Genomic DNA, 25,721 nt, shown 5'->3' with positions numbered 1-25,721 from the left:
GTATACTGGAAATTTTATTCAAAAGTGTAATTTTTCATTATGTAATTGGAAAAGATTTTTGTGTTTTTATAATGGGGCATGATTCTTCATATCATAATATAAAATGATTTATTATAGAAATAGTATAAGTATTATTAGCTATTAAGATTTCCTTAAAACTAAAATTGGTGTAAACACAACCTCTGATCCTATCTTTGACCATTCTTTGTCTTGATATTTTTCAGTGAGACCTACAGTCATTGAAACTGATGTTTATGTAAACAGCATTGGACCAGTTGACCCCATTAATATGGTGAGTAAAAAATATAAAAATAACTATCTGTCAGAGAATTCTTGAGTATATATGTCAATAATAGAATGGGTCTATGAGTAATAACTAATTCTGAATAAGTTTATGGCAACATGTGTAACTACTGTGTGCAATTATTTAATATTGTGTGATATAGGTAATGGAACTAAAATAGTCCATATCTAAGAGCTTGTTTTTGTCTTCGTTATTATATATTGAGCTAGAAAGACAATAATATAATTTAAGAAATATTAAGTAGGGATTTTTTTTAGGATTTAGTTATTCATTGGTTGTGTATTGGTATAGTGATGAAAAGATTTTGCAGATGGTAGAGTTTATATTTGTGATAGGGAATATAACCATATGGTCCCCAGATACTAATAGCAAATTCAATAGGAGCTGTCCAGAATCGATTAGGAGTTATTACGCAATCATGTACTGGTTACAAGATGATGGGAAGTAAATGGGAATTCAGGTTAATTTTTGAACTACTGTCTGGAGAAACTCAACTTAGAAAGGAATAATATGAGTATGGTGCTAAAGAGGGGAGAGAGAGAATAAGAGAAATACAGGAGGAAGAGAATATGAAAAAAAAATGTTGAAAGGGCTATTCAAGATGGTAAATGGTAAATGGTAAAATATGGTAACAAGCTTTATTTTTATACATACAACAAATTAGATTTTATTACTATTTGAAAAACATAATTAACACCTTTAATATATCTAAAGACATTATTAATTGTAAATTGTCAGTGTTCTTTTCCAAACCATAATAATCCTATTTATGAGACTCAACTATGGGGTTCCATTCAATGAGCCAATAATGTGCCTCCGTCTTTTCAAATTAGTTTTGTTATTTGTGTCAGTCTGGTTGGGCTGCTATCACAAAATCCACAGAATAGGTGACTCAAAAAACAGAAATTTATTTCTCCAATTCTGAAGGCTAGAATTCTAAGATCAGGTGTTAGCAAGTTTGGTTTCTTCTTAGGACTCTCTGCTGGTCTATATATGGCTGCCTCCTTACTCTGAGTGCCCTCCCTCATGCAGTGCATACTGCCCCTCACTCTGTCCCCCCACCCCTGTGCACTCTGTGTCCACTGGGATTATTTCTTCTAATAATACCAGTCAGATGGATTAGGGCCCACCCTAAGGACCTCGTTTTAACTTAATCTCACTTCTTTAAATACCGTGGCATTCTGATGTACTAGGGAGGAAAAGCTATACATTTATAACATAAATTTGAGGGGGAAATTTTGAGGTGCACTCTCTAGCCATAGCCCCATCCAAAGATATTTTTCTAACACTGTGTTCATGTTCTCACTCTATTTAATATTGCAAAAGTCAAATTGTTCCTTTATTGTATGCCTTAGTCGCTTTATACCTGGCTAACCATCATGTCTAACGATTGGCCATAAATGCTCATTTCTAAGGTGTTACATAGTCAGGCTCGGTTTCACTCTTACTCAGGTGATTGTCATTAACTTTCACAGCTGTCTTCATTGACTACTATACTGACTGCATTTTGCTCACATCATAACCAACATCTTTGTCTCCTGAATGCAAATGAATATGAATTGACTGGGAAAACAGAATTTGAGAATCTAAAATTAGGAGCTCACTCTCAGGAGAAAGTTGGGGCTGGAGCAAATATTTGCCAACAGTTAGCTAGAGCATTGTGGGGAAAAAATAGTTTTAAAGTAATGAAAGTAGAAGGAAATAATATTTGACTTTAAGGATACATTTCAGGACCTGAAAGATGAAGCTGAGATAGTAAATAAAATAAAAAGCTTGGCAAGAAAAGGAAGATAAAGCATTAGCAAAGAAATCAAGGAAAGAGAAAATTTCAGATTTTTAGTATTAGTCCTATCACAAATGAATTCCTTTAGAACTGCTTGATTTGGTAAGATAAAACATACCATATACTTGTGCGTTGACACTCCCTGGTGATCTAGTGGTTAGGAGTCAGCACATCATACTTGTGTATATTATTTAATGTTGAGCAAATATGAGATTTCATAAAGTAATGCACAACTACACTGCTAATATTCTCTTTAGAATCTTACAATGTTCAGGTGCTAATTAACCAGTGCTTGGAGAAGATAAGTCTGTTTAAATACATGAAAGCCCACATATTCCTGATTTATATGTTTTTGTTTTGGACTTCTGTTTTCAAATTTAATGAATTCATTAAAGAAAAAAATGTGATCATTAGAATAGAGAAAAATAGGACTCAAGACTGAATTGGCATTCTAGAAATATTTTGACAAGAATGACTACCAAGAAGCATTCATGAAGATCTTTGTCTATGAAAGTTTCTTGTATTAAAGATTTAGTTTTCCCAGAGAGACAAACTACATACTTGTAACCTTGGATAGTGTTAGTTTTTTAAAAAGTTAATGAAATGATATTGCTATTAAAACTAGTGATACTAAAACACATACAGGAAAAATTTGGAATACTTGATGGGGTTATTAAAAGAAAACCATTGTAATTTTAGGAATTACTAAAAACAATTTATATAGAAGGCTGTTTTAAGTAAACAATGCAGGAAAATTAGAATTGTTTTCATGAAAAGAGCAACAATGTTTTGAATGTGAGTGTAATCAAGAAAGCAGACTTGAGTGTAATTAAACAAGCAACAGGGTAGGGTTTTTTTCTCCCGTAATTATTCATAAAATTTAAGTTACTGGCAAGAAGCAAAATTAGAGTGTTGATCTGTTTTAAGTCTTTCAAACAGACAGAATTTGGTTTGCTTCAAAATAGTTGTTTCCTTTTAAGCTTGGTTATATGAAAAGGTTTTTCTGCAACTTACCAATAAAATAGTATCATTCTACAATACAATAAATTTCTTTTTTTCCCCAGGGTTAGATTAATAATTTCTGGTATTCCAAAATTGAAAACTCAATAATTGGATGTTAAATGAATGAATACAATAGTTAATAAATAATAGATTGCTTCTATAGCTTTTATTTTTAGAATTTAAGTCAAAGTGAATAAAATGCACTAATGCCAGATTGAAAAAAATAAGGAAACTGGGGAGAGGCTGTTCAACTATGAATGTACTAATAAAACTATTAGAAATATAAACTGAACAAAAATAGACAATTAAAACAAAGGCAAAAAGAATCAGTAGGGGCCTCCCTGGTGGTGCAAATGGTTAAGACACAACCTGTGAAGCTCTCTGCAGCCACTGCAGCACTAGTTCCATCCCCAGCCAGGGAGCTACCCACATGGCGCAGCAGACCTCTCCTGACTCGCCCGCTGCTACCCTCAGCAGTGTATGTCAGTCAATCTGCCTGTTCTATTCCCCACTCTGTCTCTTTTGAATTCCCTCACCCTCCACACCTTTGGCCTATACCCCAGTTCTGTTCTTGTATGCAAAAAAAAATTCTTTTTTTTAAAAAAAGAATCAATAGATGCTATTAGATGGGGACTAAAGAATTATATAACATAATTTTTCAGACTTTGGGGAGATGTTCTATTTTTACTCTTTTAAGTAAATATCTCAAAATATTGATGTGATAGCAGTTTACCTTCTGGCTGACTCGTACAATATGCAAGGGGTACAGCAATTCTCTGAATCAAGTCAAAAATTTCTAACACTTAATAACATTCTCATGATCAATAACATTCTCATGTTTGCCCAGTTTTGAGGCTACAAAGTTGCCTAGTGACCTGTTTCCCCAAGGAGTAAGAGTAAGTGGTCAGTGTTCTTCTGTATAGTCAGGTATTACCTGACTGTCCAACCAGCTTTCTTCATATTTTATCATAATTCTCTCTATAACACACTTTTGATGTATCAGCATTCATCATGTTGCTTATCTGAAAAATGTTTTAAAATAAGCATGTATTCAAAACACAAGGCCCTACCCATTATTTGATATATTTTTATTTGTTTCAATGAAGAGATTTAAAATAATATACTAAAAATTTAGATCTTAAATTGGAAATGAATTTGAACATCAGTGGCTTTGCAGTTTAATTACAATGCAAGAAAAAAAGTGTTTTTTCTCTTGACTTTTGGCATTTTGCTATGATAGAAATGGTGACAAGTTTCTATCATGGAAATTGTATAAATTGTGTGATAAACCTTAAATTATGTGGTAAGAGCACTCAGTTTTGTGATACACAGTGAAGTCCAGACAACTGAAACAAAAGTCAGTTCTTCCAACAGCAGTGGAAGCAGTGCTCTCCTGGCAGCATACTGACAATCTTAGAAAATTCTTTGTTTTTGGCTTTAAGAATATAGACAATGGTAAGAATCTATAGTGTCTCAATAATATAAATAATCTAAAATATGAGGCATACAAGCTCTTTCTTAATTTATCATTTCCAAATATAATATTCTGTCTTGCTTAGATAGGCAGTTTAATTCAGACAGCATGAAACATGTTTTCAGCTTTATTGAGATACAATAAACAAATAGAAATTGAATATAATTAAAGTATACGTCTTGATGTTTTGATATGTAGACATCTTGAGAAATGGACTTGTAATAAAAATGATTAATATATCTATCACCTCATGTTTCCATTTTCTTTATTTACACTTAGCAGCTATCCTCTTAGCAAAATTCAAGTATAATACGTAAGTTATATATTTTTAATACAGCACATTTATGGTTGCAGAAATTATTGCCACCACCTCAGATTATAGAGCAAATAATTTATATGGAGTTCTGAGCTGATCTATGGCAAATACTGCACATAGGCATGGAGAACACAGTAGTTTATTGCTGATGGGGCTTCTCTAGAAGGCAGAACCCTCACCTGAATCTCAAACACCTACTTCAGAAAATCTCCGCCACCCTCCCATGCTTTTTTATATAGATAAATTGTGGTGGGAAGTATAGTTTGATGCATGTTTGTGCTTGCTCTCATACTGTGTTATATTTGGAAAGCACACTCTACGCAGGTGATACTTTTCCATTTTCTTTCATACATGCACTCATTCATTCATCCATGTATCCTATAGTAATAACAAGAATACAAATGGCATCAACATTTAAAAAAATGATAGCAAAAGACAAGCATGAAACCAGTGACAAAAACTAGTAATTGTAAAAATAATGAATTTCATCTCTAGCATATATTTGTGTGTCTAATATGGATAACCTGGGATATAATGAAGTTAAAATTGTGGCATTTGGAGTCAGAATTCCTTGTATGCTGTGGAGTGTTAGAAAATTACCTCCTTGTATTTCAATTACAAGGGGGAAATAAGATGAGCTTTGAAAAAAAAGAGTACTGCGATGGAATTGCATTTAGCTTTCTCTACTTAAAGGGAGACTTTGTGTTTTTGATTTGAATTAAATAAAGGTTTGTGAAAATATTTCTATTTTACTAAAAATAATGTGCTGAAAATAAATTCCATATGCTTTTAAATAATGAATTCTAAAATTATTTCATGGGTATATGAAAACTATTGTCATAAACTCATTTCTTAAAATGATTATTATTTTGCCTAACTACTGGATATTAAAATAGTTATGCATGTCTTTTATATCTATACTCTGCCAAATATTAGTATCTTTTGCTAATAACATCTTTGGTTCAAGAAAATATTGATTTCTAGCAAAGACTTAATAAGTTTAAAATAAGTTTTAGAATGCATTTAAAATATAAGATGACCACACTTACATCTTAATTCTTTTTAATGACTCATTGCATATCCAAAACTAGTACCCTAAGGGTTTTTAGTATTCTGTATTTTTCTGAGCTCCTCTTAATAACTCTTAATGTCCTTGCTGCAAGTTACTTCTTCTAGAAGTCATGCTGTGTATTTATAAGTTCTCCATTTAGAATGTAACTTTCTTAAAAATTACACAAGTAACAATATTTGACATAAAGCTGTATAACTCTTTAATTTGTCATAGACCTGCAATATAAACTTAACCTGAATTTATGAGATTTTGTCCTAATTCTTACAGATTAGTTCATATTTATTATAGCCTCCAGGAAATAACTGACAACAACTTCTCTATTCTCTACATTAACATCTACTTTTTAAGTGTCTGTTTTATATCAGAAACTGTTTTTAAGAGTCGGGATTGCAGTACAAATAATCAAATACCCTTTACTCTCTTGGAGCTTACATTCTAGTAAGGAGACTGTAAAATTAGTGGCAGTAATCAATGCAATGGAGAAGTGGAGCAGAGTGCTAGTAGGGAGGATCAGGATTTAGTTAGGTTTTCATTATATAGTAGTCAAGGAAATTGTTACTTGTTAAGTGAAATTGAAGCAGAAATCTGATGTAGTGAAAGAACACTTCAGGTTGATAACTGGACAAAGAGTGATTTAGCTGTTAGAAATATCAAAAGAAAAGATTTTGACATAAAAAAATATACACTAAACAGCAGGGGGACTAGTGGGATTTTCAATAAAATTAACAGGAATTAAAAGAGATAGTTGAAGGTGGTATAATTAGGATCCAGATATCTGTGGTCCCAATTTAAAGAATAACAATTTTCTTTGCGTGAATATGGGAATGTGGTAGAAAAACATTGACTGAAGAAGTGATGGTCTGTAACATATTTTCAATCAGAACACCATCCTTCTGAGTGAAGAACAAACTACAGGAGGTCAATTGTGAAATTGTAGAGGCAAGTTATGAGTATACTTCAATAATCATGGAAAAGTTGATGACAGTGAAACTGGTGAGAATTTATCATATTCTGGAAATGATTTGAAAGTGGTGATGTCAGGATGGTCCAAAACACCAGATGTGGAGTATTAGAGAAAATGAAAGATAGATTTGGACTTTTAGTGGTGACTTTAATGTAGTATATGCACATGTTGATTCTCAATTATTATGAGTACCTAAAACTTGTATAATGTTGCAATGCAGTGTCTTTCAATAAAAAGTACTACTACTACTACTAATTAGAAAAAATAGTTTAAGATCTCTTGACTTGAAAATTTAAGAGGTTGGGTTTGTCATTCAATGATATAGAGAAGTTAGAAAAGAATTTTCTGAGCTTGATGAAAATCAAAATTTCCAATTTGGAATATTGAGGATGAAGTGTCTATTAAATTAACAAATGGCAACATTAAGAAGACAAGTAGACATATGTGTCGGGCTTTCAGTAGGGATTTGAGTTTGAAATATAGCTTTTGCATTGTTAGGCTAACTAGGTGATACTCAAGGTCATTAAGATTATTTTGGAAGTGAAAAAAAAGGGAATTAAGTGTTAATAAACACAGGATTCACTTAAGTGCTTAGAAATAAAACATCACAGAGGAACTGGCAAGGGAGACTGAGCATTTGCCACTGAGATAGGAGAAAAACAAGATCATCTCTTTACCACAAGTGATACATTATTGTATATTTGATTACATGCAATAATCTTAAAGTGGCTTTGGCATTTTAAAAATTACTTTGTAAATAATCATGTGTTATATTTGGGGAGTTCTCCAGCTAAAAAATATAATTCCAAATTACATTGCCTTTATGCAGTATCAAAATTGAATATGAGAACTTCTTAATAAATATCTGCATGGTAAAAGTGGTGATCTATATTTTCTGGGATGTATTTGGTATATTAAGGACCAACTAACAATTTCTGCATCTCCCCCTTTGTTTGGATTCTAATTCAGTGACAAATCAAGTTGGTTTACTTCTTCACCTTTATTCACTGCTATTTTGTCAGTTAACTTGGAAGGAGACAAAGTGAATCTCATAATTTACTTTGTATTTCAAATAACTCACTGTTCCTTCTTTCAAAATATTTATCCTAGGAGCTATTGTAGTTGTTATGAATGAATGGAAGTTCCTTTTTCATGTTTCTCTTGCCTATTTGTTATGAAAATAATTATAACCTCTAAATAGGAACATGAAGTATAAGAACACAGTTTGATCATTTTCTGGAAATTGCTCTAATACAAATGAATAAATGAAATTGGATTTTTTGATTACATATAAAATGGCACATGGGCCTCCCTGGTGGCACAAGGGGTTAAGACACAATATATGAAGCTAACCACAGCCACTGCAGCACGAGTTTGATCACCACCCAGGGAGCTGCCCACATGGCACAGCAGACCTCCTGACTCGCCCGCTGCTCCCCTCAGCGATATATTTCAATCAATCTGCCTGTTCTGCTTCCCACTCTGTCTCTGGTGAATCCTCTCACCACCACCACCCCACCTGCACCTCTGGCCTATACCCCAGTTCTTGTATGCATAAATAAATAAATCTTTAACAAAATAAAATAAAATGCCACATGCTTTAATGACCTTCTTATCTCAGTGAGACACTTGTTAAGGATTTGCAATTTTAAAAGCTTGGAAATATTAGCCTCTGCAAAGGGTTTGGGAAGGATAAATTATCAAGATATACATGCTGTTGTCTTTCTCTCCTTGCCCTTAGATTGAAGAAATAATTGTGGGAAGAAAAAAATTCATCTTTCCCCAAGACTCTTGGCTTGGTAGAATTTGACCTTTTGAAAATCATAACTCTTCCAATAGTGATTAGCTTTGCTATAAACAGGTATTCTAAAGAAGATCCTGTCAGCTGCTAAGCAGAATTCACAGCTGCTTGCTAAATCCCTCCCCTAGACAAGTTAATTCTCTAGTGTCATCTTTAGTGCCCTGTTAGGAAAACTGCAACCCAGTATGCTTGCCAAGTAGGATGAGGTTTTCTCTACTAACCAATGTTGGACATTGGGAAACAATAATCCTGGAGGATATGTAAGCAGTTTATCCTTTACCTTATGCTCATTATGCTGTTTGTTACTATACAAAAGTATGAAGTTTGGTACATAATGTTGGTTAAGTATCTTTTCAAGATTGAATATCTCTTTAATTAACATAAGTCTGATTCATTCTGCTTCCATTTACTATTATGATCAAAACATGCAATTTATACAATTTATACTATTAATTTCTAAATGGTTATTTGTTTCAGTTGAAGAGAAAACTGAAATATATCCTAATTTATTAAAAAAATAAGATATTTGATCTAATAAGCAGAAGGCCAGAATAAGGAACAAAGATAACAGTAGTAGTAGTAGTAGTAGTAGTGTCTAAGAATTTTCCACATAGTTTAAGAAAGAGGGACACCAGCAATATTGTATATAAGGGTCTATTGGTTCTCTTAAATTTATGTCCACATTATATATCACTCTGTTATTCTAACTCAATAGATGATTAAGCATGTACATAATAAATATGCTTTCTTATTATATATTATTACATATTGTAAATTGTTATTCTTCCTTGTCTTTTAGGAATATACAATAGACATAATTTTTGCTCAAACCTGGTTTGATAGTCGTTTAAAATTCAATAGTACCATGAAAGTGCTGATGCTTAATAGTAATATGGTTGGAAAAATTTGGATTCCTGACACTTTCTTCAGAAACTCAAGAAAATCTGATGCTCATTGGATAACAACGCCTAATCGCCTGCTTCGAATCTGGAATGATGGACGAGTTCTATATACTCTAAGGTAATATACATATACATTTAAACATATATATTTGAAAAGGTAGTTGCAATTTATTTCCCATACTAACATTTGATCAAATCTAAACATTTCCTTTTTCAAAATTGAAAAGTAAATTATAGAGAACTTATTTCACAAATTATATTCTAAAACGGTGGAATGTTTTGGAAATATGTACTTAAGCTCAGAGTAACCAGGATGTGAAAAGGACTAAAAACGAAGAGGAAAAACCCTTTGATTTCTTTCCCTTTGAAGAAGAGGCTGTGGCATGGAAATGTTTTTTAGTTTATATTGAAGATGATTGACTGCAATTTTCTATAGAAGTCTGTCTATCCTCCTATAAAACTTTAACATACTGTGATTTTCAGTGATGTAGGAAAACATCCCTAAGAAAAGATTAAATGAATATTATCATATAAAATTGAGAGGTTTTAAAACTCATTGTCTTCAAAATATTTGCATATTCAGAATCATTCTTACTGGAACAATATGTATAATCAACTAAGAGAAACATAGTCACTGTACTTAACCTCAACCTTTTGCACTCTAATAATTGTGTGTGTGCACGTGTGTTTATTGTTATACTGCAGTAAAAAAAATAATGTAAAGAGAATTCATACTGAAATGTATACAAAGATGGCTGAGATGGTAGAGAAGGAAATGTTAAATTTTCTTATAAATGTTATAATATTGTTATTTAAGGGTTTTAGACTGTAGAATTATTATTATTTCCTAGGGCATAAAAAGTCTTTGTAAGTCAAAATCATGTTTGAAAGTTAAACAAAAGATCTTAGTGTATCAAGTTATTACTCAGTATTTTGTATTTATTTTTTCTATTTAAATAGATTGACAATTAATGCAGAATGTTACCTTCAACTTCATAACTTTCCTATGGATGAACATTCCTGTCCATTGGAATTTTCAAGCTGTAAGTGATGAAATATTTAATAATTTCATAGAATTTTTGTATAATACTCTGTTTAGATTACAATGAAAAATAAAATGAGATAAAATACAGTTTATACAGTTTTTAGAGTATGGATAATATTCAGTTACCTTATATAAAATAATTACAAATAATCTATTTGTTTCTTGCTTTTGAATTAAAAAGTGACTAAACTGAATAATGATCTATATATTTTATTACATCATTCTTTACAAAATTTACATTTTATTCAAGTGTCCTTTTCCTATTTTAATTATTAGAGGAATATTGAAGATAGGTTTCTCTTCAAATGTTTTTATACTACCAAGAATAACATGTGAATTTAAATTTTATTCCTCTTCTTGGAGACAAGATTTAACTTTATCACATTGAAGTTTAAAATATGTTTTTAAGGATTGCATGAAAATTATTATTACCTGAATATCAAATATTTTAAAAAGCTTTATCGAGTTTGAAAAACAAAGATAGTATTGTTTATCTGAAATAGAAATTATTAGGACTAGATAATTTGAATATAAAAACCTAATATTCTGTTACAAGTTAATAGTTATATTTCCATATCAATATTAATTTTATTTCATATTTTCTAACATTTATACTCACATATAATGTATAAAGATATTTTTCTAGTTAACTCACAGTTGAGCAAGTCTTGAAAACGTATAAAACAACTTAAAAATGATATTGCTTATATCCACAAATTGTCTAATGCTACTTTCCTCCATTTCAGATTTAATATTGTTATATATCATATTCTAAAATCTATTTACAGTACATTATATGTAATCATAACAATTACCCTGCTTCTTCACTTACAAAACCCTCAAATATCTCTTGTTGCCTTTTTATTAGTTATTTTCTTGATTCTTCTTAGTGATTATTTTCCATGAATATGACTTTTTTAATTTATAGCCTCATATCTCACTGCCTTGATTTTCTAACCTTGATTTTTCAATGAATGAGACTATCAAATCACAACAAAGATTTGATTAATAGACACATTCATGGAATAGTTGATATTTAAAAATATGAAGATGTATCAATTATTGTACTCTTCTCTAGCTACTATGCCTTAAATTCTTAAAGCAATATCTCTTGGACTTTGAATGTCACTATTGGTAATTAATAATCTAGCCCAGTGAAAGTATTTTGGTATCATTGACATAAGAATAAAAATCATAGCTAACTTTTTCACACTCTCACTGGGTCCTGTAGAGAATTAAAATCAAGAGTGTACATCTATTATTTCACAACAAATATCTTAGAAGATTTCACTGCAGTTCCCATTCAAGTCAAAATTATGATATTTAGAGTGGTTAAACAATGAACTCACTGTTGTTATTAGTGCCCACACTCTTATAAACTATGACTGTACTCTGTTGCCTCTGTAAGAATAGTAACAAAGAATAGAAAATATGGAGATGAAACATGGCTAAAGATCTAGAGAAGAAGAGAGAGAAGTAGAAGAAAGGAAAGAAAACACATCAGTGATGGCAGCTATTTCATTGCAAGGCTGATGAGATCCTGGTGCTAATGATGTAATGTTGAGCAAGTCTTTAAAGTTGAGAGTAAATTATATTCTTGTATAATGACAAATAAACCCTTCTGTTGAAGAGAATTAAAAACTTTATTTTACTAAAATCTTCTCAAAAAAAGATAGATCACTGGGAAGGAATTGTCATCCGCAAAAATAGACATAAAATTTGAAGTGAGAAAGATAACAAGTTTTGTACACAATTTTGACCAGAGAACATTTAGCAAATGAGGTAAGTTTGAGCTTTGATTTTGACAGTCTTATGGACTAGAAATCTAATAGAAAATAATCTCAACTTGCATCTGAGTGTTAATGACTAGACATTTAAAGTAACATGAAGAAGTGTTCCGCACACAGTCACACAACTAAGAGCTAAAAGGAAAGTTGCTACTGCAATCAGCATAACAAAGTGATATAATTCCTTGACAAGAGGTAATCATAATCTGTCTCCCATTTGGATCTGCAGTCCAAAGTTCCTTCACTTAATTGGTCCAAAAAGCCCTTGTGGGTTTCCCTATACATAGCAGAAACATAAAAAATCCTCTTTGAAAGAATGCACCTCAGTTCTAGAAAGCTAGAGAGAAGGCAAAGACATTTTCAATACAAATAACTAATAAGTGCTAGTATTTAGAATATATAAATAATCAGACAGAAATAAAGAAAAAAGAATACCAAATAAATAATTGGAAATTTAATGCAGTCACCAAAGAAAACCCAATATTCTAATAAACATATGAAAAAAATGCTGTCATTCATAATTCAGAAGAATGTGAAATAAAATACAATCTATTCATTGGTAAAAAAGGAAGTAAGTAGACTGTCTACATCAAATTTAATGACAATATGGATCCACATGTACTGTCACACTCTAGCTGGTTAAAAAATAGAGTGGAATACTATTTATGGAAAAAAGATTGGCACTATTTCATAAAGTGCAAATTGAATATAACCTATGACACATTTTCAAGATCTAGATCTATATCCCAGAGAAACCTTTGCATATATAGGTTTTTGAGGCATGTACAATGATGTTAACAGCCAACAGAATACACTATAAATGTCTATACATTAGAAAAACAGAAAAAAGGATGAATAAAGATTGATACATCTTTATAGTGGAACAAAGTCACTAGAGTTACATATAGCAACATGAGCCACTATTACAAATAATGATATTAAAATAAATTAGAAAATGACATAGAACAAAAATCAAATAGAGTTTAAATGGACCAAAATAAACTACATTTTAAAAAATGCATGTCAAAGAATCTGTGACAAACAGACAAGGGAAGAATTATCACAGAAATCATGTTAGTGGTTCCCTCTAGTTGTAGAATACTATATTTGGGTGTGCATATGGGTTTTCTTGTATTTTAGCAAGGTTTGATTTCTACGTTTAAGTGTAGCTACATGGTTTATCATTATTTGATCATTGTATACTTTTTCTTTAAGCTACATACATATAGCTTATGCATTATGTTCTATATTTGTTGTAATAAAAAGTGAAGAAGAGTTAAAAAAATTGTCTTTGGATAAAGTTGGTATTGCAGGAGGAACAGATTTGAGTTGCTATAATGCATACATATGTATTTTATTCTTTATCTAGATGGATACCCTAAAAATGAAATTCAGTATAAGTGGAAAAAGCCTTCTGTAGAAGTGGCTGATCCTAAATACTGGAGATTATATCAGTTTGCGTTTGTAGGTTTACGGAACTCAACTGAGATCTCTCACACAATCTCTGGTAAGAAAGAAACACAAGTCAATGATTGCTGTTAGCATGAAATGGCATTTCTCTTGAAATGTATGGATTGGATTCTATATTTCTGTATTTTATACTCAAAATAAAACTTATTTGTCATTCCAGGGGATTACATTATCATGACAATTTTTTTTGACCTGAGCAGAAGAATGGGATATTTCACTATTCAGACCTACATTCCATGCATTCTGACGGTTGTCCTTTCTTGGGTATCTTTTTGGATCAATAAAGATGCAGTACCTGCAAGAACATCACTTGGTATGCCATCACTGGGTAACATTATGCTATAGTGTCATAAGACATTAAAAAAATGTTGTAATAAAAGTTGGTATTCTAGTATTTAAAAATATTTGTCTACATTAAAACTAGGCAGAAATTGATGGATATTCTCATGCAATATGGTGTGGAAATAATATGAAAACACGTAAGAAATAGTATTACAAAGTATTTGAAAGTTCCTGATATTTAATTTTTTTCTATTAATAGAGATCAAAGGAAGGATAAATACACAGCAATAATTAATACAGGAAAATCATACATAATCCCTGAATCTTACTTTGGCCTATTCACTCTTCATCAAGGTTTTATTTTTTAGCTGAATTACTAACAGCCAGCATGTATTGATTGGTATGTGTTTAGAAAACTTTGAAATTCCCTACTCTTACAATGGTGCTAATGAACAGTCAACCATCCCAAAGAGCAGGTCGCTGAAGAAGACAAGGAGCTTCCAGGCTTCTGATATCTAAAAAATGTGAAATTAGTCTGTGGATATTTTGAGAGTTGCCTGTACAATAATGTTGATTAAAAGGGTAATTTGTATTTCATACTTCAGAAAATAGACTTTAACATTTCCTTAGCAATTTATTGCAGTAACTAAAATCATATAAAAAAGTGTCTAATTGCTCTACATCTGCTTAAAAGAAAATGACAACCTATATTCATGTATGGATAATGCAAAGAAATCTTGTTGATCGATTTATTCATTCTCAAGATCTTTATAAGGCATGAATCACATTGCTAATAATTGGGCCTTAAATCATAAGAAAAGTTGGGACAGTTTCTGTTTTCAATAATTAAGAGATTTGTATGTGGCTTTTATAATAGCTGGTGAATAACTCTATTTAATAGAGTAAAATGCATATCACATAAAATGGGATGCTAAATCCACGGCACCTAACTACACCCGGAAAGGCAGTTCCGTTGAAGGTCAGAGCAGGCATGCTCATAGCTAATGGGCAAGACACACTATTCCTGAGTTTTCATACCATTATTTTAAATTCTTAGGTTAAAAAAACAAACTTCTCTATCTTCTCTATGATGACATTATATATATTTGCTCTGAGACAGTATATTATGTTTTTTTCATAAATATATATTCATATATATACATCTGCATTTATATAAAACTTATAAAATCTTCATGTTTGTGGCATTTATGTCTTAGTAAGATGCAGATAATATACAAATATGAAACATCATATAATATTATGGAGTAATAAAAGCTACAAAGAGAAGGCAAAATAAATGTTTAGATGATGGTAGGGGAGGTCGGTACATATGATGTTTGGTATTTTATCTCATAGAATCAGTGCAAACTTTTCTGAGGAGGTAACAAAGATCCAAAGGAGTATGACAGCTAGCCTGGTGGATATATGAAAACACTGTTCTAGTTTAACAAGTCATAGTGATTTAAATTAGATAAGAGTGTATTTGTTTTTCACGTAAAAGTCCAGAGGTAAGGGGCCTCCCCAGTGGCGCAGCGGTTGAGCGCTGGGTTGCGAAGCTGCCCGCGGCCTCTGCGGCGCCGGTTCGATCCCCGGCTGCTCCCCGGCCACCAGAGGAGGGTCCCACATGGAGCGCAGACCTCTCCTGCCACCCGCTGCTCCCCTCAGCAGTGTACTTCGGTCCTTCTGCCTGCTCTGCTCCCCGCTCTGGCTCTGGTGAATTCTCTCACCCTCCCGCGCTTCTGACTGTACCCGGTGCTTGTATAAATAAATAAATAAATAAATAAATAAATCTTTAAAAAAAAAAAAAAAAATTCAGAGGTAGGTGTCAAAGGGTGATATGTTGCATTGCAATACCAGAAACTCAGCTCCTAACTTTTTTCTGTATTGTGTGAGATTTTAATTCGCAGGATTATGTAATAGTCCAAGATGGCAGCTGACAATCTGGCTGTTGTCTTCCAGTAGAGAGCTATGAGGAAAAATGAAGACATTTCTTGTCTCTGTCATGCTAACTTTTGGACATTGCTTTCATTCTTGTCTTAGTTCTCCTGAGTTATATTTCAGTCTATGTCCTCACATAGCTGTGATAAAGTACAAAGAATGCTGTCCTTTAAACAAAATTATTTATGCATAGAAGAAATGGGGTGCAAGCCAGAGATTGTGGGGTGAGAGGATTCACCAGAGAAAAAGTGGGGAGCAGAACAGATGGATCTACTGAAATACACTGCTAAGGGGAGCAGCAGGTGAGACAGGAGAAGTCTGTTGCGCCATATGTGGGTTAGCTCCCTGGCCAGTATGGAACTCAGACTGTTGGGGTGATAGTGCTGAGACTTAACTCTGACACCATCAAGGATAGCTTATAAATGCAGGAAGTGCTGTGGTATCCTGGGGCACACATATTAGATGATTAGAACTTGCACAGTCACCAAGAACGCATTGAATATAAAGTAGCTATGGTTACCAGTAATCTTTTAGTAACTCACAAGTAATCATATCCTTTGGTTTCCATTGTTTATTTCCACTCAAAAAATTACCAAATCACATGGAAGAATAAAAATAGTCTGCTACATTTCATTTTCTGATTTTTCCTTTTCTCTGTAGGTATTACCACTGTTCTCACCATGACGACTCTGAGTACAATTGCCAGGAAGTCCTTACCTAAGGTTTCTTACGTGACTGCAATGGATCTGTTTGTTTCTGTTTGTTTCATTTTTGTATTTGCAGCCTTGATGGAATATGGTGCATTGCATTATTTTACCAGCAACAAAAAAGAAAATGCTCCTAGAGAAAAAAAGCTAAAAAACAAGGCCTCGGTATGTTAAAAATCTGCATTTTATAAGCAGTAACTTATTATTAGTGGTGTTGTTTTTGAATATTCATTTATATTTGTTTACACTAACATGGATGTTTCAGAAACCACCAGAAAAGATACTATAATAAAATTCTTACATTGCCCACCAAGCAAAGTGTATTCATAGCTCTTCTTAGAAAAGTCTCATGGATCATCTTTGTGAAGAGGGGTTTTATTATGCTGTGAAATTTCCAACAAGTGGTAAATTCTTTGTACCTAAGATTCTTAATATTACTTAAAAAACAGTTGTAAGTACATCTTTCATTGATTCTATTTTTATGTGACGATTTGCACTTCTAACAATGGGTGAGCTACAAAATTAACTTCCTTTTTGGAGGTAAAGATCTTTACTGTTAATTTTCATCTGTGTTTGAAAATTATAGCTCTAAAATTCTTTCTTTTTTTTTTTTTTTGGTTTTTGTACAGCTGTACTCTCTTACTCCCACTTCCCAGTCATATCTACATAGCATATCAAATCAAGTTGATTTATTTCTTTTACTTCTGAGATAATTAAACATGGATGATTGACTATAGTTTCTAGTTATAATTCTTTTGAATAAAAAAAGTAACTAGCTCTCCAACCTATTCTTTTTTACTTTCCTTTTCCTTTCTTTTATATTTTATCTTACCACAAATAATTATTATAGGTTAATTCTAAAAAGGTAAATTATACACTTAAATCCCTATTTCTAATTCATCACTGTGGCTCATTTTAATGTCCATCTAGTTAGTATTTTTTCAATAAAGCATTTTTTTCTTGCTTGAAAATTTTCATCATTTTCCCATGATATAAAAACATATTTCTTGGTCCTCCCCGGTGGCATAGTGGGTTGAGCCCAGCGCTGTGCCACAGCCTCTGCAGCATCAGATTCCAGGCCAGCTAGGGAGAGTCCCACATAGTGCAGCAGACCTCTCATGTTGTGCCCGCTGCTCCCCTTAGCAGTGTATTTTGGTCATCTGCCTGTTCTGCTCCCCGCTCTGTCTCTGGTGAATCCTCTCACCCTCTTGTGCCTCTGGCCTGTACCCCACCCAGCTCTTGTATAAAAGTAAATAAATCTTAAAAAAAAAATTTCTTAAGGATAAATACACATTCTGTTTCTTTTTTTTAAAGTTTAATTTATTTATTTATGCATTCAAGAACTGGGGTATAGGCTAATGGTGCAGGGGTTGAGAGGATTCACCAGAAACAGAGTGGGGAGCAGAACAGGCAAATCTACTGAAATACACTGCTAGTGGAGCAGTGGGAGAGACAGGAGAGGTCTGCTGCCCCATGTGGGTCAGCTCCCTGGCCAGGGATTGAATTCATGCCCCTGTGGCTACTGCCAGCTTGATAGTGCTGAGACTTAACCTCTGCACCACCAAGAAGGCCCGACATTCTAATTCTTAACCTCACTTATTTTCTCATTAGTTAATATTCCCAAGTTATATTCCTGGAAATTTTCTTGATTCTTTATTCTAATTGATTTATTTTTCTACTCTATAACTACTAAAGTGATTCTAGATGTGTTAGGTAAACTATTCATGTATTCCAGATTTTCTTTCTGACATATTTCCTATGTTTGCTTCCTCAAGATTTTATGTGATATCGTTTAATTTTTTTAAATTTACAATAACTTCTTGAATATCCGAGAGCTCTTTTTCACTATTCATCCTTTTTCCCTTACATGGATGCTACATTGACACAATATCTCTTCAAGAATTTCTGAGTTAACAAACTAGAAGGTTTAATATTCTCCTGTTTCCAGAATTATTATAGTTAGTAATTCAAGCTGTTCTTCTTCACTTTCTTCCTCTCTATTGTTGGTACATCTCAAGAGTTCATGGCAATTTCTTTCTAATTGACCTTGTAAGCTTAGCTTTTAGGTGTTGTGTTTGTAATTGCTATATTTCACTTTCCTCTGTGTGTGTGTGTATGTGTGTGTGTGTATGTAGCATGGCATCTGATAGCTTCCACTTTTACACTCTACATGATGATGAGAGCTAATAATGACATTCAATACTCATTTCAGCAGTCCTAATCCTCCCTCTGGAAGCACAAGGTTATTCATATTTCAGGAATTATAGAGTTCTAACTATGAGCGAACTCCAGCCTGTTAGCTGCTCTGACTCTCTGTGTACACAGTACATAAGCAGTAGCTCAAACTGGTGCAGCTATTCTGGAGATAGACATTTATCTAATGCAGTGTTTCCATACTGTTTATCACTGCCATTCCACCTACCTTAATGTGACTGTCTCTTAACAGTCTGTCTAATCACCTAATAATATTAATTATTCATTTTGCTAGTATTTAATAGCATTGGTAATACATATACAATTACAAATAATAATTACAAATTAAATATTCAAAATACAATCTGTGCCAAAATATTATTTTTTGTTAATATTTGATATTAGTATATTTTATACTGAAAATATATGCTGTATAGTTAACTATATTATTAATATGTAGGGAATGTAATACTTAACATTTAACCAGGCACATATATATCTTTAATAATGAATAGGTTTCATTTCTCAAAATGTTAAGTTCAGCTCTATTCTTAGTGAATTTTTAAAATAAAAAAATGGCATATTCTCAAAACTGTGTCATTTAAAGTAAAAATAAATTTTATTCAATTATGTTTTCTTTTTATATAACTTAAGCTGATTTTCCCCCCAGTGATTACTATTTAGGGGGCATCAGGACCTTTACTTGAGAAATTGTGAGTTAAGTGATTGCATTTCACATATAAAAGGCTGGGGTTGTGTATATCATTCCATTTAATCTTTCAGTGGTTTTCAGGTCACAAATCCATGTGTCAAAATATGTTATTTATTGATATGGTGTCCATTCTTTCAATATGTTTATCAGCACATATAAAGTCTTTCTTTTCACATCCCTCATTCATTGAAGTATAGTTTCTTTCAATTTATGAATTGTAATGTTTCATGGGGGCAGCAGGAAACTGGCAAATTGTCAATTTAGAGTGTCCAATAGAAGTTCTCCATGATTTTGACCACCAGAAATTTGGACATTTTTTAATGAAACACTACAGTTCTCCATGTTTGAGCAATTTCATATTTAATCAACCCTCTAATACACATTTGATGTCTGCCAACATACATACCATTTTTCTATTTATGAAAATGCTGAGTGATAAATGGAATGTATTTTATTCCAGGTAACCTTGAAATTGCCAACTAACAAACTTGTACTTTAATCACTTTTTTACTCAATAGCATTTGAGCATATGCTATTTAAATATTATGTGACAAGGAAATGAATACAACTTGTCCCATTTTTTTACATAATTTTATTGATCCACTAAAATTTAGGAGTCTAGACAAGTTTCTCCAAGTGTCAACCTCAAAAGATCTGTCATTAACATTTATAATAATATACTGCCTCTGCTTTTTATAATACATCAAGGCAAGCAGAGTCATGAATTTATTTGTACTTAGGGCATTGCTCCTTATCTTTAGGCTGCACATTTTGTTTCTAGTATGGTTATTATGATTTGTGTGATGCATTTATCTCTTAAAAATATCACTAAATGTGATTATTTGTTTTGCTCTGCATCTACTGAATTTTTAATATTTGGTAGATCACATTCTGTTTCTTTTAAGAAAATGAGTTGAACATGTCTGTTTTAAGAAATTTTCATTTATGTGTTTAATTTTAAAATATTTTTCATACAATATTTAATTTTATGACTTTGAGATGTATTTTAAACATTTAAGAGGAAAATCATTTATAAACACTTTTGTTTGTAATTAAGAATAGGTTAAAACAATTTTTATAATCCCAGCATCCTTTTTAGTGTTTAGATAATAAACTGATATTATAATACTTGTATGATTCATATGCAAACATTCAGAAGGATGAAGAATTACCAAAACTGCACTTTCCATTCATACTTTACTTGCCATTTTATTCAAGGGGGTCATTCATGGATCTTTTTCAGGTAATATATTGTGATGAGGCCCAAGTTTTTGCTGTTGCTTATGCTTGCTTTAGTACATACTAGAGCTAATTATGATTTATTCTCTTCAGAAATCAATACTAGCAATGACAATAACAATAATATTACCTCTTGGCAGCTGAACACACACTTACTTTTCAAAAATTTTGCTTGATGTTTATGTGAACCTCTCATTTAGTCATCAAATAGAGGTCTGTGTTGTTATTGTGACTTTTGTACTATCGAAGACATAGAGACAAATGGTAGTTGAGTTTCTTGTTCAAATTTGCACAAATACACTGGGCAGAGCTGGAGTTTCAGTTCAAGCATGTCTGACTCAAAATGTTTGCTTTAATGTTTTGTAATATCATGGACTTGCTTGATATTTTATATTTTTCAAAACTGTTTTCAGTATTTAAGTTTATTCAGAATCAATACCATAAAAAGTGTTTCCCAAATAATCCTGATAATAACAACAGCTATTATTACTGAGCAAAATAAAATACTAGCTTCATAAAAATGATGAAATCTACTCATTGTAGCTATCACAAAGTTTGAATGCTAATATAAATTTACTTATAAAGATAACTGCATTGGTAGAGTAAGCAGAATTTTGAACACCAGATCCCAGACCTGAGTTTTTAATTCCTGTACATTGTCTCTTCCAAATATGTATGATGCCTTGTGCTTATCCATTGCTACAAACCCAACATCTTTTATATTCATTCACAGCTCCCCTAATGCCTGTATCATCAAAATGTCATCTCTATTTGTTCTCACTATTAGAATAAACAAATTATATAACATAGTAGCAAACATATTTATAGCATTGTGCATTTTCTTTAAGTAAAATAACATACAAATACAAGGTTTATTCTTACCAGAATTGGATTCATGGTTAACAATAGTTTGGTAAGTGAACTTCAGTTTTCTAAAGGCATAAGGTATATTTCATTTTTGAGGGGTGATTTTCAGCATAACTTATGGAATGTAAAATAATATGTTACTTATTATAAATTGATCTAAAAACATGTTAGAATAAAATGCCTATTTGGTTTATGGGAAGCAACATTATTTTTGTTGCAGAGCAGTCTCTTAGTTTGCCTTGGGAGGACAAATTGATCGATCTTTATACTATTTTTTGCTGAAAAACTCATTTATTATTTTACTCAGGTATCCCCTGGAGTCCAACCTGGATCTACTCTGATTCCAATGAACAGCATTTCTATGCCGCAGGGAGAAGATGATTATGGATATCAGTGTTTGGAGGGCAAAGATTGTGCCAGTTTCTTCTGTTGCTTTGAGGACTGCAGAACAGGATCTTGGAGGGAAGGAAGGATACACATACGCATTGCCAAAATTGATTCCTATTCTCGAATATTTTTCCCAACAGCTTTTGCTCTGTTCAATCTGGTTTATTGGGTTGGTTATCTTTACTTATAAATTCTATTTACTAGCCAAAAATCATAAGAAGCCTGACTAAATCCAAAATAATCTTCTGTACTTAAGTACATGAAGTTTAAATTTAAAATGTAAAAGAACAAATGGATAAAATGTGAATAGTATTTTAATTATTTTAAGAGTTTCATAGGTAAACAGCTTTTAGATTAATTTACCTAAATTTATGTAAAACAGACTAGTTGCAAAATTCAGTATATTAAAATACAATTATATATTTTTAATTTAATTTTTCTTTATTTTCTTATATGCTGTTAGGGTTTTAAATTTATCATTTCTGTGATTCATATTCTTAGATAGACTAATACATATTTTATTTAAATATTATATATTATTTTTAATGGAAGCATAATACATATGTAGTAATATTTTGCATAGCTGATATTTTAATCTGATTTTTGTTCTTGGTTTTTATTTCTCTGCTCTATTTGAACCAGAGCTAGATAAAAACATAAAGCCATGATTTCCTTGGACTTACTTCCTAGAGATTTTACTCCCAAGAAGGAATTAAATTTTAAATTCTTTATTAATTAAAGAAGAAGAGGCCAACTTACCTGTTTTTATCCAGTTCAATTCTTCACTCAACAGTAAATAGAATAATGCTAACATTTTATTCTTCACCTCATAATATTTGGAAGTATGATAAGACTGACACTGAAATGCTTGACTATACCAACACTGACATTAAATATAAAAAGAACTGATTTTTCCTTGATGCTTTACAAAAGTATTATATTCCCTGAGTTACATATTTATTGAAGAACAGTGCTTGTATTTATGCATTGTGGCTAAAGAATTATTATTTAGTATATTAAAGTTTTTATTGAGGATATCTTCTTAAATATGTACTGTTAACATTTTTCAGATTAGAAAAATTCTGGAAAAACCGTTTGTTTTTACATTTTTGTTGTACATTACATTTTTAGCTCCTAAGTTTGGACCTGGTCAGTTTTACAACCTCATTGATACATTATGATACTCTCTTTCTAGGATGTGGAACAGGTTCAAAAATCTTGTTAAAGATGGAGCTTTGTTAGAGGTACTGCTAATATGAATCTCTTGGCTAACAGTTTCTAAAATGTCTCTCCTGCTAAGAAGAGAGTTAAATTTAAGCTCTATTTTGGTATATCAATTGTTTATAACAATTCCATGTAATTCATCATCATCTAATTTTCTGAAAAATTATCAGAATGAACTTGGAGATAAACTTTAAAAACCATTTCCATTGTCAAGAGCAACTATACCTAATACTTTGATCTAGATCTATCTTAAGGAATGTGAACGAAACGATCTACTGTGCATTTGAACTTTTGTTTTTAATACATTAATTTCCCCTTGTGAGTAGTGAATATATGAGTTATTTGAATGTGTCCCAAATAATCTGGTGTAGCTATACTCATGTTTTTCAGATATTTTTTAATTTAAAAGATGTTTCAGGATATGTTCCCTCACAAAATCTGTTTTTTTTTTTTCACTTTGCTTACAAACCTCTGAAAAAATTAAGTATGAATTTAAAAGATAATTCCCTAATATCCACCGACACTGCTTTTTTTGAATGGTGAGCCAAATTGAATTTGGCATGTATATATTCACTTAAAATTATTCATGTATTTACTATTTTAAGAATGAATATTGATGGGAATAAGTAAGGTGAACATTCATTGATGGGTAAATGGAAAATGAAGTACCTATGAAGAGTGAAACACTTCACTAAAATGTGTTAGGACTATTTCCATGTTTTAAGCTATACTCTGCTTGTTACCACAAGGGCAATTTAAATTCTGTGATTCTTTCAAGTCAATCTGAGTGTGCTATATTTTGAAATACTTAAAAAAGCTTAATACAAATATTTTTGGTTTTTTATTGTTTTTTCATTAAATTGACATTAAGTGTTGACAATATTTACAAGTAGAAATAAATTTAATAAAATATGAATGATGCTTTTTTACATATGTTCATTGTATATACCATCAAAATAATAGCTTGTTTTCAAAGCCAGTGGTATTTTGAGTAGTTGTACTAAAATATAATACTAGAAAGAGAGATATACAAATCTTATTTTAAAAATGCATATGAAAAGATGGAAAGACAGTTATACTCTTTTTACAAGAAATCAAATAGAATTGATACTTAAAGGAAATACGGTATGATTCCTCTTCCTTTTTACTAGTTTTGTCATCTTTAGAAATTGTTTTTAAAATAATTATTCCCTTTCTCCAGGTGAATTTTATCTTGATTTATCGAATTCACTGGAACTTGTGTTTTTTTTGATGGTTTTAAATGTTTTTAACAGTCACATAAAACACATAAGTTGATAGAGAGGATCGAAAGGATAATTGGAGAATTAGAATCATCCAATTAGAGGATTAGAGCTATTTGGGGAAATTGTTAATTCATATAGACCAATCTTCTATATACGTGACCAGAACCTAAAAGTTCCAATGAGGGGAAATGTTACCGGCACATTTTTATTCTGAAATTACACAAATAAATGTAGATTTACTTGAAATTAATTCTTAAATCCCAAGTAATTTCTGAAAAAAAAACTTAGCTTAGAATTCAATATGAAAGGATAAAATTCCTTTGTAAATCTAACTAAAGTTTCAGTGTAAATAGGAACAAGATAATTCACTGAATACATTTTATTTAAATTAAAGCTATTTCATAAAGGAGTTCCTAAAACTATTTTAGGTTAACCACAGTAAATATGTGTAATATACAATAACCAGGGATTTTATCTCCATTGTGTTTCTCGATTCTGACATCAACACTTAATCATGAAATATACTTTACTTTTACTTAACAACAATGACAAAATAGAGGAATGCATTCTCCACAAAAATTTAGCATGAAAGGGCCTCTCTGGTGGCACAGGGGTTAAGTCTCAGCACTATTAAGCCATTGCCAGCCACTACGGCATGAGTTTGATCCCTGGCCAGGGGGCTTACCCATATGGCTCTGTAGACATTTCCTGTCTCACCCGCTACTACCCTCAGCAGTGTATTTCAATCTGCCTGTTCTGTTCCCCACTCTGTCTCTGGTGAATCCTCTCACCCACCGCACCTCTGGCCTACACCCCAGTTCTTGTATGCATAAATAAGTAAAATCTTTAAAATAAAAAGATTCACATGAAAAATAAAAACTAATTGTTCTTTCAAATCAAGGAAACCATGATTATAAAATGCAAAATTGTATTCCAAGTCAATATGCTGTGATTAAGTGAACCTTGTGTTTTAGTTATATAAGAGATGAGCTTTAGATAGGATGACTT

The 25,721-nt window shown here is 31.8% G+C and overlaps 1 protein-coding gene across 1 annotated transcript in view; it reads left to right on the top strand.

Annotated features, from left to right (window-relative positions):
• Positions 1-22,646, top strand: part of GABRG1 (gamma-aminobutyric acid type A receptor subunit gamma1) — a 41,347-nt gene extending 18,701 nt beyond the window's left edge. Inside the window, exons 3-9 of the mRNA XM_037529247.2 lie at positions 225-292; positions 9,516-9,736; positions 10,579-10,661; positions 13,820-13,957; positions 14,081-14,233; positions 16,801-17,012; positions 22,166-22,646. Coding sequence (XP_037385144.1) covers positions 225-292; positions 9,516-9,736; positions 10,579-10,661; positions 13,820-13,957; positions 14,081-14,233; positions 16,801-17,012; positions 22,166-22,435 — 1,145 coding nt within the window. The 3' untranslated portion in view covers positions 22,436-22,646. The remainder of the gene's footprint in view (positions 1-224; positions 293-9,515; positions 9,737-10,578; positions 10,662-13,819; positions 13,958-14,080; positions 14,234-16,800; positions 17,013-22,165) is intronic.
• Positions 22,647-25,721: the final 3,075 nt, after the last annotated feature.

Source organism: Talpa occidentalis, unplaced genomic scaffold (assembly GCF_014898055.3).
Source record: "Talpa occidentalis isolate TD23 unplaced genomic scaffold, MPIMG_talOcc4v2.1 talOcc4.6, whole genome shotgun sequence".
Lineage (NCBI taxonomy): Eukaryota > Metazoa > Chordata > Mammalia > Eulipotyphla > Talpidae > Talpa > Talpa occidentalis.
Note: the sequence above shows the minus strand (reverse complement) of the source record. Positions and strands in the feature narration are given on the sequence as shown.